Below are 15,322 nucleotides of genomic sequence, written 5' to 3'. Positions count from 1 at the left end.
CACATTTGCAAAGTGGGGAATAACCGTTTTTAGCCAGTTATTGCTTTAATAGCAACATTGGAATATATTCTAGTTCACTGATTATTATTTCCTTCTCTCTTCCACATTCCCTATTTCCCTTTACCCCACAGTCCTCTTCTTCCCAGGAGTTATTGCACCAGTTGCCCTTCCAGCCCACGCAAGATGATCTCCACTTCCTGTTCAAACATTTCCGGAGCACGGAGAGTGTGGCAGACGAAGAAGGAGCGCAGGCCTCGCCCCCTGTCAGGCTCCGTTCACGCAGTCTCAGGTAGCCTGGATTTGAATCATTAAAGAACTTTACTGCAGAGAAGAATGGACCACACACACATTGGTGTAGCACTCCACTGTGAGAAGTGTTAATCTAATCAGATTAGAGCCACACCTCTCTTGTTTTACGTTGTGTGTTAATCATAAAATAATTGAGGGAGGATAATGTCAGGAGGCACTGTTTACCACTTCTAATACACTCAAACATATAAGAAACACAAAATGCAAAGCTTCAACTTGTAGTGTAGTGTATCTAGTTTGGCTAAAATGCAGTGTTGTTTTAGCTGGGTTGGTTAGCTAGTTAGCCAAGCCTTCTGGTTTGAATAACTAATTGAAGCCTATTATGAAATAGCTTACTCAATACATGAATGCCCTCAGTGTGAATGAAAGAGAAGAAAATAAGTCATGCCTGCCATTTGTATTTTTAATTATTGAACCAAAGTTACTTCTCTTCAATTGTTAGCTTTCTGTTAGCTATTGAGCTTTAGTGACAGCCTCCTGTATGTTTTCCTTATATTACACAGCTGCTTACTCAAACATGGATTTGAGATCGTTGTATGAGAGGGAAACTGTTAGCAGTGCTGCAGACACTGAATAGCCTGCAGTTAGCAACAGTACTGTAAACACAAATGCAAACACAAAAAGCTGCTCAACCTCAAACCAACAAAAGTAGGTTTAATGTTCCTCAAAGTCTTACATTTAGAAATAATGAAGTAGTTGCTGGGAGGATTTGAACAAAGGGCGATAATTATTGTATGTGGTTCTGGGAATAAAGTTGTACCATTTTTATACTGAGTCCCAGGATTAGAATATAGCATTTTATAAACATTTAGCATGTAACATTTATCACATTAAACACTTAATACAAACCCTATGAACTGCACTTGTGGTGGGGAGTTTCGAGGTTGCTGGAGGCTTTTTTATAATGGGCTGTTGAGGGTGTTGGCAACATCTTGATGTGGTTGTTTCTTTTCACTAATGTGTCATTGCCCGGGCCACATATACATATATATATATGGATGTATACTGCAAATCTATATATATATATGGCAGAGAATGTTCTAGATGTTAACTGCTCTACATATGCAGAAGCAGTGGCTCTGTACTCAAAGGGGAAGAGGTCACAGTGAAGGCTTTTATAAATAAAGGTTGATATCATATATGGATCTTTAACTCTAAGGTCTAAGTTGATGAGATAATGTGAAATGGTCCAATATAAAGTTTACAAAAAACATTTACAGGCATCCAGGCTTGTTAACTGTGTTCGTGGTTGGCTGATCCTAAAGTCTTAAAATGCTCTAATTGTAAAATCTCAACATAATTGGTAACATCTATTTAATAAAAAAAGAACTTACCGCATGCATTTCACTATAATGTCATGCAGATTCGCATTAACGCTTAACAGTTCAATACGAGATTCAAACCCTCTAAAAGTTTCATTTGACTTTTCAAATGCTATTAAAAACGCACTGGATTTACTGCGTGCATTAAATGTGGAATACGATGACTGACAGGTGTCCATGTTTCTCTAAAATAGCTCCAGAGGGTGTGCAACGCGTTTCTTACTGCCTTCAAATGGTTCCCAAGGGGTTAACTATTGCCCTCTAATAAATCCCCTGCTGTGCAACTCCAACTGTTTTAGTTGCACCAAAATAGTAACTGCATGTCACTTGTTGATATTGTTATGTGTAGTATGTGATGCATAGGGCACCAAGCGTTGCTATTCTTAACATTTGTGGTGACAGCTCTCTGATTTGTAATGTGTACGGACGGCTTTAAAGGTGCCCCGCTCGTAACTGAAGCCCTGTGCACACAACAGATGTGGTCATGGATACTGCAGATGAGAACCTGATCTGAATCACATTAGTGTTTTATTCAAAACACGCTGGGTTTATGGCCCGGCATGGCAGTAAACGCTTTCAGTCCAACATGTGCGCTTTAGTCTTAAGAAACTTTTGTTTAGCTTAAATAAGATTGATAGTTGTGTTTTTTTACAGCTTTAATATGTGTTTGGTATTCAACCATTGCAGGTACTACACTTTATACATATTTCTGACATACTTCTAAAAAGAAGGCATTTATTGGTATTCAAATGTTTTTAATCAAGTCAGAGAAATGCTAATAAATAAGAATTAGAACTTTATATGCAAATAAATGTAAAATAAATTGGCTAGTTAAACAATATCTTCCTGCATGGCTGAAACGGAAACCTGGCAATGTATACAGCAAAGCATATGTTGTGAAGGATACATTTCAAACAGCATGGTAATTAATTACAATTTCTTCTTCAGCTGTGGTTATTGTACATTTAACATTTATTTCCAAAAGTCATTTATTAAATGTGCAAATCTAACTTATTAAACCGTAGGAGCCAAATATGATTCAGATGTAGAATCCATTTATTATTGGCTGTATCTCTGATCTATTTTTCTGTTTCTCATCCAGCCCTGGAAGGACCTGTGGAACATTTGACAATGAAATCGTCATGATGAATCACGTCTACAAAGAACGTTTCCCTAAGGTATAGTCGTTTCTTTTCACCACTTTATCTTTTATTTCTTTTTCACTCTGAGCTGTAATGGTTAAACATCTTCAGTTTGCAAGTGCATTTCCATGCAAAAAGATGATATACCACTAACCACTTTTTTACACAAAATAAAAATCTCGACTCTTCAAACTAAAGTAAATTGTTGTGAAGAAGCTGTCACTGTTTTAAAGGAAGTCTTCCATCTTTCTTGTCTCCCAGGCAACAGCCCAGATGGAGGGTCGGCTGCTCGACATCATCGCTGAGGTCTCCCTGGACACCGCTCTGCCTCTGGCTGACGGGGTGCTGGGATTCATTCAGCACCAACTGGTGGAGCTCGCCAGAGACTGTCTGGATAAGTCCCAGAATGGCCTGGTCACCTCCAGGTACTTTGTGGAGCTGCAGGAGAAACTGGAGAAGCTGCTGCACGAGGTGAGTGTCTCTTATTATCCAGCCACTCTAGGTTCTTTCTTAGAAATCCTCAGTGGATTTCTGATTGTTGGTAGCTCAGATTGCCCTCTGGGACGTTGCATGCTGTACTTTAGTAGCTTCACTGGGAACATTGAATGGAAATTGCTTATATAGTACATCCACAATAGAGTGGTTACAGCACATGCCATATTACCGCAACATCCAGTTGTTGCATGACATACCCGTGTCTTTACCCATGTCCAGTGTCTGTCTCTGCACTGTCAAGTAAAAGCAAAAAGTCCTCACTAAAACTATTAAAACAAATAAAATAAGAAATGGCCTCCATGATTGGTTCTCATATGTTGCTATTTCCAGTTCATTGGCCAGTAATTGTGTTGTCATTTTGTGTCATTACTTGAATATGTGCAGTTGTCAAGTGTTTGATTATGCAATGATTTATAACATAACCTTTCCAGCAACAATTTGACTGCAGTACATGCCGCCTCTTTTGCGAAACAGATTAGAGCTTCTGCTGCAGACTCCAATGACTTTCTCTCTTTAAACAGAACGTTTCAAAGTTAACATCCAGCTATTCTTTAGCCACAGTCAGTACAAAGTGGATGCAGTGCTTTCTTGTGTTCCTTCAGTCTCTACGTAGTTGATTGTATTATTTTAGTTGATCCTACTGTACAACAGGGTGCACGTTATTCTGCCTATAATTTCCACTAAAGCCACATTTCTGTAATTATTCTTCCATCTTGCCAATAAAATGATTTTCCGTCTTAGTAAGAGTTTATTTTAAGCGACTGTTCCCTGCTGTCACATGTTAAAGTGCTTGAGTTTGTCCCTTTGCACGCCACCTATTCTCTGGAATAAGAATTGCTGTTTTATAATGCTTTTCTTCTTTCCAACTTTTGGAAGACGATATCTTTGAAAACAAATCTTGTAACAGGTGTGACGGGTTGAGGCCCAGATGATCAGGTTAAACTCTGACTTAAATCCCTCTTAAAACCTCCCCTGAAACCTCTGTTTGACCAAGGCAAAGCAATGTTAGCGTAAGATATGGAGACAATGAAGGCTAATAATAGGTTTCACAACTGTTTTCTCATATTTATAAATCTGGCAAGGCAGCAAACAGAAATGAGTATTGTTGCAAGATGTCAAAACACCAGCCTAGATCTATTGAATCACCGAGATGAAATGGATGCTAAAAATAATATGAGCCAGAGCGAAGACAGCTTCTGTGGGTGGGACTGTCTGCCTTATGCCTCGTGCCAATTGCATTAACTCAAAAATAATAATCCATCATCCTTTGTCTTTTCCCGGTCAGGCGTATGAGCGTTCAGAGAGCGAGGAGGTGGCCATCATCACCAAACTGGTGAAGACGATTCTCATCATCATCTCCAGGCCGGCCAGGCTGCTGGAGTGTCTGGTAAGTCTCGCTGTCAAACAGTAGTGATCAGGAGGGACACAATATCAACGTGATGTCTACCAGCTGACAGTCTAGAGCTAAATATATGTCCCTTTTTAAATGCAGTCCTCACAGGTGACTCGTATACATTGATGACATGGTGTTATAATGATAGTCGTCGCCGTAATAATAACAACACAGTTTCATGTTGGAGTTAGGAAGCAGAAAGCCTACCTTGTCAGACTTGATTGTAGTCCTTTTATTTTCCATTCAATATTGACAGTGGGTTTTTATGAGAATTCAAGTTCACAAGAAAAACACAGTACTGGTTTGACCTTTTCAGCCTCTTACTTATCAACTCGAGCAATGGTGTTTCCTGATTTTTCTCCTGTTGTGTTGTTAGTAGTGTTAATTTCGTCAGCTATTTTTTTATTTAGTTTTAGTCTTAGTCCTGTGTTAAATTTCCTTTTCAGTTTTAGTCATATTTAGTCACCTTCATCCTGTTTTTATTTAGTCAAGTTTTAGTCGACTAAAAGTCTGAGCATTTTAGTCTTATTTTAGTCAAAGAAAACGAATTATTTTAGTCTACTTTTTGTCAATGAAAACTGTTGAGTCTTTTTTAGTCATCAGATTATATAGAACATTTCAGTCAAACTAGTCTAGCCAAAACCAATAATTTGTCATTTTAGTCAAATTTATTTCACTAAGATTATAGGCTATCTTGTCCTTATTTGATGAAAAACACAGGTTGATTAAGAATGCAGCTTTGCAGAGAGTATCAGGTCAGGTTGTGGTGTTTTTACCAGCTGTGTTATGGCCACATTGCTTCCCTTCTGATAAAACAATGCATTCGCTTTTTTCCTCCGCCTCATGGTAGTGAACATGGGCTCAAATATCACATCGTTTCTTTCTCCCAAGCAGTGGTGGCTTTATACTTTTTCATTGTCAGTCATTTTGACGGACAGGATTGTAACATTTCCGTCATAATCCATTATTACCCGTCGAGTGCACAATTTATCACTCACTCGTGCTGACGGGGGGGTATTCGGTTAACGCGAGTGCAACCAGTGCTCCCAAGCCCTGTTGTTGCCATTTTATTTTCTGTTAAATAAGGTTAGTTAGACCATGAGTTAGACCAGAGTCTTCCTGACAGTTCACAGTGTACCGCTGGCCGGTGTAATTCAAATGTAGCGCCGCGTGCAGCACAGACACAAAGCTACTGCCCAGCCGCAGCACCGGAAATGGAACTGCTGGGAGAAAAACTGACCATCAGAGATGCAGGGGCGCCGTAAGGGGGTGAAAGGTTAGGACGATTCTAAGGGCCCGTGACTAGCAGGGGGCCCCAAAATGTTTAAAACATTAAGAAAAAAAATGTAAGTACCATTTCATCAATAATTAACATTAATATAACGTTATATTGCGTAGTAGGCTACTCACTAAACTTACGATTCATTTAACTTATTTTCTTCCAAAGGTTAATTATCCAAAGCCTCTGGACACCCCCCTCTATTTACATGTAATGGTTTGGTCCTGCGACTCCTGCCTCCAAACGCGGAAACGGCACTTTCTAGCAGAGTGAAAGCATGTGAGGAGGGATGCTAGTAGCCTACGTAGTGTACGTGTGTTGTAGTCTATGGTTGTAACCTATGGTTGTAACATGTCTCAACGACTCACAAAGTCAGGCTCTAAGAAAAGAACAGAAAGGAGAGAAAGACAGGAGAGAGGGAAGAAAGGGCGACAGTATGTAACCCAGTTTTTCACAAGAAAAGGTGGGTGTGGTCCATTAGCTAAGCGTAGTCCATTGTAAATTGTAATGTTTTTTTTACTAAGCTGACATTAAGTAGGCTACTGTTAATATCTTCACAGAAAATTCAGAGGTTTTTCATGTCACTGCTCTTTTAGCTGACATTAAATGCAGACACATGTTTATCAGCTATTCATATTAAATCAGTTGTCCCTGCCCCTGGTGCCAGGACCAACAGATCCATCTTCAGGCTCAGCAGCCCTGTCCCCCCATAAGGCTGAACCTGAACCAGCTTTTCTCCCAACGGAAGGAGGTGAGCAGCATTGAGTTGAATGACATGCCACTTAACATATCTGAAGGGAGACTGGAATACAACACATATATATATCAAAACAAAAAGCTAACATCTAATTTAAATTATACATTTCAAACACAGGCGAGAAATTTCGAGGGTTATTAGTAAGTGTCAGTCTGTTAAAATATAGTACAACTTGGACGAAAAGCGAGAACGCTCAAATAATGTGATGGGGACATTTCCCTTCCAGGAGAAAACAAGTACCCTCTTTTCGGTGTTGTACCCTTACCGTTATATCACGTTAATCACGAGAGGAACGACACCTTTCAGGTGGGTCAGGAGCGAGACAACGTGAACAAAGATGAAACAGTGTAACCGAAAACAGAAAGTACGATTTGTATTGTTAAATACTTACTTGTAAGAGTGTACTTACATATTTAGGTTATTTATATTGAATTTATATTACTGGAATTATTTTTATTTCACTTGTATTGTGGTGTTTAGTAAATATTTTACGATATTGTGTTTTTTTATTGTATTCGTCGTCTAAAATTTATTTTATTGTATCCCCCAGGCGAAGAGAGAAGGAAGAGGAGATCAGATGTTTTATACGTCCATGAAATTTCACTTTATGTTTGCCTTTACTTTTCCGGAATACCCATCCATCGGTTAGCAACGGCTCCATGGAAAGAAGTCAGAAAAAAAATGTCGAAGGAGTGGTACAACAGACAGAAAGGAGTGAACAAGACAGGAAAGACATGTGAAGAGAACAGAGTGATCTCGGAAGTAAGAGAGAAAGTAGTATGCGACCATGAACCAAGGTAGAACCGTGAACGGACAGGAAGTGGCCAGAAGGAGGGGTGAAGGTTGAAGGACTGTTTTGACTTCTCCCGGGACCAGACATCTCAACAATATGCACTGTATATTATTTATTTACCCTCGAGGAGAAATACTACATCATCATTATTTGTATTGTGGTTTACAATCTACACATAAATTGTCAAATAAATGGATTATGTCTGACTAGTGAGTTGCGAAGTTGTAGGATTTATCTTGATTTCGTCAAAAAAACAGATATATCTAGTCAACGATACACCCTTTTANAAGACACAAAAAGAAATTTCTCAAAGAGCAAGCTGTTCACAGAGTGCAGTTCCTGCCACATTTCCCCCTTCCAACAGACTTTTTGTGGATGTGCTTTGAAACTGCACTCTGTGAACAGCTTGCTCTTTGAGAAATTTCTTTTTGTGTCTTACCCTCATGATGGAGGGTGTCAATGACGGTCCTCTGGACAGCAGTCAGATCAGCAGTCTTCCCCATACTTGTGATTTAGTTTACTGAACCAAGCTGAGTGTTTTTCAAGGCTCAGGAAACCCTTGCAGGTGTTTCGAGTTAATTAGACGATTCAAGTGATTCGTTGAACACCCTACTAGTATACTTTTTCATGATATTCTAATATTTAGAGATAGGATATTTGAGTTTTCTTAAGCTGTATGCCATAATCAGCAATATTAAAATAATAAAAGGCTTGCAATATTTCAGTTGATTTGTAATGAATCCAGAATGTATGACATTTTTGTTTTTTTAATTGCATTACAGAAAATAAAGAACTTTATCACAATATTCTAATTTTCTGAGACAGTCCTGTAGTATAGGTCTCAGATACATAAAAAACATGTCTATGAAGTGTTTTGCTCAAAATACCAAACAGATCACCCATTCTAGTCATACTAGTCATACACTATTTCAGCCCTGTGGGGCTGATTCTGGGTCCGTCGCTTCAGAAAGAAGAAAAAAAGAAAGCGAGAGCCGAGGAGAGAGCTCATGCAGGAGAATTCTACACAGATATTCAGCTAAACGCAAGGATTATTTCTGAAACAGTATGGAGCTCAAATGCTTTTTCCCTTGCCAGTTTACTACAAGGTGAGTACCTTTTTATATCCTGCCTATTTACACATAGCTCTGAGTGTTAGCGATGCTTGCTAATGTAAACAAAGACCATATTACTTCCAAAACATTACGCATTGTTTCTGATCCAGCAACGTTTCTGATAGGGCCTTGGGCGTAAAGCCAGCCCACATTTCCGATATTACGTCATATCGGCATGCTAATTTGTATCAGCTCCGTTGTACCCGTTTTTTTTAATTGTGGGTAAGGAGGAAAAGAGAGAGGGTTGTATTTCCGGACACTTTGGGAGTCTACTGACACACCGGGGACACATATTTATGTAGAAAAAGACATCAAAAAGTACATTTTGCATGATAGGAGACCTTTAAGAGATCATATGTACTAGTGTTGATCAAAAAGAAGACGCAGTTGTTTTCTTACCTTTCGTTGCGGGCCAGTTGGCTAAAACAGCAAAGAGGAAGACACAAATAGAGAAGATGAGTTAGAAAGAATAGGCGCAGGATGAGACACAAAGTGAGAGGGAAAATAAACAGTGTTTAATGACAGTGACAGAGTGCGTCTGGCTGTCAGAGTCAGAGCTGTTTGTTTGTCACAGCCACTGGCAGTCTGCTGCGGAACACCTGCCAAGCTGCCATCACTCTGCAGCACCGAGACCCATAGACACCTGACTCGTGACTCATTAAAAACACGCACACAAACCAACAAAATACACTTCTGATTGTGTCTACACATACACCATGAAGGACCCACTTATCCATCACTACAAACTTTACGTGATGCCCCTCTGCTTTTCCATCCAATATGGCATTTAATTTTCCTCCCTGATTCCATCTGTGATAACAGAGAGGCTCAATTTTGTTCTATCGCAAACAAGCTCTTGGGAACATGCAGTTGAATCAGCAGTGACACAATCCAATTGGATGGTTCTGCTCCAAATGTGACTGATCTGAGGATTAGTCATGGGAATAAGACGTGTTTGTTTTCTCATCTGGTTCATATCTGATATGCATTACCAATCGCCTTACTGCTGCTGATGCTACGTTGTTGTATTAAGGTCCTGCAAGGCTTAAGAGGAAATAAGCTAAGATTTAAAGCAAGGTTTTAAAATCGATGCCTGGGGTGTCAAGGAGAAAAGTGTTGGCACACCCTCAGAATAATGCCTCTTTAATGGTGCAGCTAAACGATAAGCCACACCCTTGAGTTGGATCCTTGATTTTATTTTTAGCATTTATTCTTGACGTCAATACCAACTATTTGTGTGTGGTTCTCCCATGTTTACATGAAAAAATGATTTCACAAACAGCAGGGCAATACAGCTTGTGTGAATATGAAATACACCCAGAGGAGCTCTTTAAAAGTGCAGTCACAGCATCTGTCTCCACACAGGCAGCTAAAAAGGTCTCAACAAATTCAGATGAGTCATGCAGGCTCTTGCGAGGCTTCCCCTCTCCGTCCTCCAGCTTATGCTGCAATATGCCGTGCTTCACTGCAACATCAAATGCTAATTCATAATACATGACATTCCAGATGAGCAGCATATACATTTAGAGCACCTTCAATGACACTGAAGCAGCCACCATGTTCCGCAACTGGACGAGGGAGCAGCTACTTTTCCTCTAAATCCCAGTGAGTCTATGTGCAGTTGCAAGAAGCATGATAAGAGAACAAGCTTTGCAAATGTCCCCCATAATCACAGAAGCCGTGAATAATGAGCGTGTGCAGCGACTTGCTGCCTTAATTGGCTAGACAAACGCCGGGGTCCAGCGAGTGGCCCTAGGGCCTTTCAGCTGGTTGGAGTTACTTCTCCATTGCCTAATTTCCACTGCAGGGTCCAAAGGGAACAAGCCGAGGCATGTTCAGTATTCACGCAACTAAGGTTCCTCCCAAAGTTTCAAATGTCATTTTTATGTTTTTTATTGTACTGCCTTAAATGAGTGACAGTGTTTACTTTATGCATTAACCTAGATAGAAAATAGCAGCATTTATGTCTTTTGTTTTCATCTTTCTATAGTTGTGTGACCTCTACTGGAAGATGAACCTCCTCTTATGGTAAAATATGCACTTAATCTAGCCATCTGAACTGCATTTTATCATTCTTAGTAATGCTCCAGTTTTCGTATTGGATAGGGAAAATATTTCTGTGGTTATGTGGCTGAGCTCAACTGCCTTACAAGTCCATATTAACAAGCGTTTGAGTTAATCCTTACCTGCGGGCAAACTGGAAATTGGCAGAGGTGCTGGCAGAGACATTTCTGGGGCTTTCTGAAGGGCTGCTGCCAGCTGAGGAAACACAGTTACAAACAGTGAGAATGATTACAAGCTTAAATAAACTATATATATGATTATGTTAAATCATTACCCCAGCTATCTTTTGTTTTACATTGCAAAATATGCTCAATGATTATTTTGCACATGACTTTACTTCAGAGTTCAACCCAAAGCAAATCTTACATTAACAGTACCACCCCATAGAGGGCCTCTTCCCTTCCTAATCACAGAATATCAGCAGAGAGCAGGGAGTTTTGTTGTTGATCACACAACACTAGATACTATTGAAAGGGTCACTAAAGGGTTTTCATGTCAGCCAAGCACTGCCACACCCCGAGTCACTTAAAAAAAAAAAATGGGTGCAGCAAATGAATGAGTCCCCATATAGCACTGCAAGCAGCTGAAGACGGAAAGAGTAGCCTAAAGGAAGCTTCATGAACAACATCGGCATGAGGAAAACTATTGTATGTCGTGCGAACATTTGGCTTACTGCCTTAATTGAAACTTGATAAACAAACCACAGGGAAACTAGTGCTTGTCTTGTGACATGCATCAACAAACTAAATAAGGCTTAAGGCGCATATACTCAACAAAACAGCTAATGTGGTGGTCTTCTCATTCTATCTTCATCCTCTTGTGTCTACGTAAAGCATGTGTAAAGAGTCTGAAACAATAGCACACACACACAGCTGAGCAGACACGCAAGTATCATTAACACACAAGTACCTGTGGCAAGTGGGAGAGGTGAAAGGGGTCGTGAGAGCGTGGGCGACGGGGTCCCGACTGCCAAACTCCTTCTTTTGTTGTTACGAGAACTGTGAGAGGAGGAAAACAAACAGCAGAGAGAAAAAGCTTGTTACGCAAGACAATTACAAACACAATCGCCAAGCAACAGTCTTTTATCAGTACAGTAAACAGTCTGGAGAAATAAAACAGGCGATCTATGAACTTAAGTTGTTGATCCTGATACAGAAAACACTGATAATTGCAATGATGTCATGATACTGGTGTTTATACATACACACATAGCTACAAACATGTATGCATGTAAATATATAAAAAAACAGAAAGTATGCACTGTTACATTTGGCTAAGGTGTCAACACGTATTTAATAGGCTGCATTTTGTTTGTCTTATATGAAAGAAAAAGTGTTTCTGGCTACAGGAGTTACTAAAAAGGAAATAATCGACTTCCAGGGAATAACAAGGAGTAGTTGGTAGGGTGCTACACTAAAGTATTAAAGAAGATAAGATGATGTGTACTGTGTCTGGAAGTATGTAGGAATATAAGAAACATCTGAAAGAGTAATGGTTGTACCAGTGGTCTTGTACAAAAACGTAAAGAAATAAATGGACCCGATGACTTCCATGACATAACTGTACAGGCCATAACATACTTTCCACACCATTAAAGATTCATCACCACGGATGAATACAGTCTGTATCCATACGTAAACAATCTATATATAGATCAGTTTGAGTGTGTGATTAAATCAATTATCAAATTGTTTTCCATTGCACAGTCAGAGGTTGAACACTTGATGCATCTATGGATTCTAAGTATGGGTAACATACATAATCCAAAATAACTACACTGTTTACCACATACCTTTATATCGATATTGCAAAGTTATTGTAGGGTTGATTATGGTGCTTTCATTAAATATTTACCCAATGAGACTTATCTAAGACAATATCGACACAACATCCATTTATTGCCACGTTTTATTATCATGCTGCTGTTATGTTTATGGTCATTGCTTGTGTTGTTTTGATGAAAGTTGGTTTTGTTCTTTCTAGCTGTTTAGCTTCAACTTGAAACATGTGCTCATCTTGTTAGAAAATGGTTGTTTAATTTCTGTATATTTTCTTAAAATACACAACAGTGCTACTTTGCAGCTTTTCTTACAAATAAACAATAATATGCAATATAACAAAACCATTCAAATATGTCAATCACTTCTTCCATCAAGGAAACATATTTTATTTTAAATGAAAATCCCGTAAAGACATGACTGGCAGACCAGTTTAAAATCTGGCATGCTTGACAATGTGCGATGACTCAACCAGAAATATGTTGGTGACAATATGATGCAACTACTTCAATGTTTTGATTTGTCCACTTCTTGTTCCTGCTTGTGCATATGTTTCCTGGAGGCCTCTCACCCATTGTCTGCCAGGGTCTTCATACAGAAGAGAATCCCTAATAAACTAGATATAATCCCATCATGCTCTCTGTTTCATCCCAACGATGTCAAAGCCTCAAATCTCTTTCTCTCTCGCAATGACCTAAAATAATTGAGGGTCTGAGATGATTACATATCCTGACGTTTCTGGGTCGGTGCTGAGGCAGACTCACACGGCCCCCAACCCAAAAAATAGTCAAAGTGGCAGCCGCGGCACAGCAACAGAGGAAGGGGAGAGCCAATAAATGCTTGAGTTTGGCTTCAACAACGCACCAACCAACCAGAGGACGACACTGTGAGTGTGCACCATTTTCTTCTTATCAGAAAGTAAATAAACAGACACCTTTTTCGCACTACAGAGACTAGGTCAACATAGGCATGAAAGCATCACTGTATTACCGTGAGCACAAGAGAGCTTCATCAACACTTCGCAGTGATTGGGCTACTCAAATGTAGGCCTAACAATACTGGTTTGGCCAGTGAAGGCAGCCATGTAGCATGGTGAATGTAGGCCACTGACTGAGATGCAGGCCTGTATGTTTCCCATGTCTGCTGATGGTGAAGGGCTGCATTTATTCAGAGAGCTGACTGAATGTCACGCTGTGTTTAATGGGTTACATGGCTGATGCATGTTCCCAAGCTTTATGGGGTGGATGGTTTGACACGCCACTGAGTCATTAGCATAATAAATAACATATATTTAAATATGAGAGGTTTCTCCCAAAACTCATTATCAATGGGATTGCAGGGTATGGTATTGACAGCAGCTAAGACATACTGAGCTAGAATTAAACAGATTTACTAGTGAAATATACTACAATGGGGGGAAATCCATCAATTATTATGTGGTCCCTAAGAATTCACTGAAAGCCCAAAACACCCTTAGTCATTAGAGGGCATGACAGGCACATTTTACTGCTCTACTTTTTGAGGGCTGCTTACATGTATATCACAGATAAGGCACAACTACATCAATAGAGCCCCGCTAACCACATCAGTGTATCGATCCGCATTTGGAATGTGTCGCTTTATGCGACAGCTGGTGGGAGACAATGCAGTCTGCCTCCATACACAACACTCTACAATGGCCACGTTTCTGTCGGAAACAAAAACTAGGGCGGATGTAGCCGACACATACAGTACCGTACTGTGGGATATCACACACACCACAGAGGTATTTTCAATGTGAGCTGCTCGCTGGTAATGTTTCCATACAGTGTGGGGGTTGCATTTACGTGCTGTGAATCAAATAGCTCACCATAAACGTTCAACACATTGCTGTTTGCCAGACAGAGGATGGCACCGCTCAGCAGGGAGCTAATGACAACTCAAGGCAGGGCAGACGCCTTTGCTTTGCGGCACTGTATCGATACATATTTAGAATCAACACATAATTTCTTTACCTTTTTGATCTTTTCATCATGGCCCCAGTCACAAAACTAGTTTTGTAGCTCGGTAACACGGTCCAATAGTAGTTTTGGTCAGACATGGTGACAGATCAATCCAATCCAGATATGAGAATTGTCCTCTTGTTAGAGTGTGAGCATCATGCTAGACAGTCTTATTGAGGAGTTGTTATTATAGGTGGTGGACTGGTTAGGCTAGTACGCAGTGTCCAGCGGCAGGAACTCCGGCTAGCTTCGGTACAAACTGACCCCGGACCCCGGGTGCGCCGGCTCGGTGATGAGGAGCGACTAAACCAGCCATGTCCCCTTCCCCCTGTCACCAGCTTACGGTCGGAAACAGCTTGTCTTCCGTGAGATGTGACATTATCGAGTGATATCTTCGTCAAGATGTAAAGAGTGATACAAAGTTTCCAGCAGCACCAGCAACGCCGCACCGCGCAGCCGCACCAGCTCAGCGAAGAGAGGAGGGACTAATGATGCCTTCAAGCAATGTCGGAAATCTGCTGTTAACGTCTAGAAGACATATGACCCAACCAGCGAAAAACAGAAAGAAGGGTGAGCAACTTAGTATTTCCTTTGATATCGGCATCGAGACACCGGCTTGTATACCATCATTTGAATAAAGTCGAACAAATATCTAAATCTAAAACGCGCACACCAGTTTCATCTAGCCTACAATATTCAGGGAGACGAGCAGACATGAATGCTGCATTTTTTTGTCGTCAGGGAATAAGGAGATCCTCATAAGATTTAATGGAAGGGCTCTGCTGCATATGTTGCTAATACAGACATATTTTTCTTATAATGTGAAAACCAAGCCTTTTCTTCGTGAAAAAAACTAACATCATCTATCTTCTCAAGGCACAGTGGCAGCAGGCTAA

At 40.2% G+C, this 15,322-nt stretch overlaps 2 protein-coding genes across 2 annotated transcripts in view; one reads left to right on the top strand and one right to left on the bottom strand.

The window, feature by feature from the left end:
• The window catches only part of LOC104944874 (microtubule-associated serine/threonine-protein kinase 3-like), a 12,017-nt gene extending 4,969 nt beyond the window's left edge, over window positions 1-7,048 (top strand). The window contains exons 3-8 of the mRNA XM_010770461.1: window positions 132-289; window positions 2,734-2,809; window positions 3,035-3,244; window positions 4,554-4,655; window positions 4,761-4,776; window positions 6,924-7,048. Of these exons, the coding sequence (XP_010768763.1) occupies window positions 132-289; window positions 2,734-2,809; window positions 3,035-3,244; window positions 4,554-4,655; window positions 4,761-4,776; window positions 6,924-7,048 (687 nt within the window). The remainder of the gene's footprint in view (window positions 1-131; window positions 290-2,733; window positions 2,810-3,034; window positions 3,245-4,553; window positions 4,656-4,760; window positions 4,777-6,923) is intronic.
• Window positions 7,049-7,757: 709 nt separating this feature from the next.
• Window positions 7,758-14,957, bottom strand: LOC104944873 (microtubule-associated serine/threonine-protein kinase 3-like). The gene is made up of 5 exons (XM_010770459.1): window positions 14,439-14,957; window positions 11,576-11,664; window positions 10,789-10,861; window positions 9,002-9,022; window positions 7,758-7,770 (listed from the first exon to the last, which is right to left on the bottom strand). Exons 1-5 carry the CDS (start codon window positions 14,522-14,524, stop codon window positions 7,758-7,760), a joined length of 282 nt encoding a protein of 93 aa, XP_010768761.1. The 5' UTR covers window positions 14,525-14,957.
• Between the last annotated feature and the right edge of the window lie 365 nt (window positions 14,958-15,322).

The sequence above is a fragment of the Notothenia coriiceps genome, unplaced genomic scaffold (assembly GCF_000735185.1).
Source record: "Notothenia coriiceps isolate Sejong01 unplaced genomic scaffold, NC01 NC01_scaffold00008957, whole genome shotgun sequence".
Lineage (NCBI taxonomy): Eukaryota > Metazoa > Chordata > Actinopteri > Perciformes > Nototheniidae > Notothenia > Notothenia coriiceps.
The sequence above is the reverse complement of the archived record's forward strand: the minus strand, read 5'-3'. Positions and strand labels throughout refer to the sequence as shown.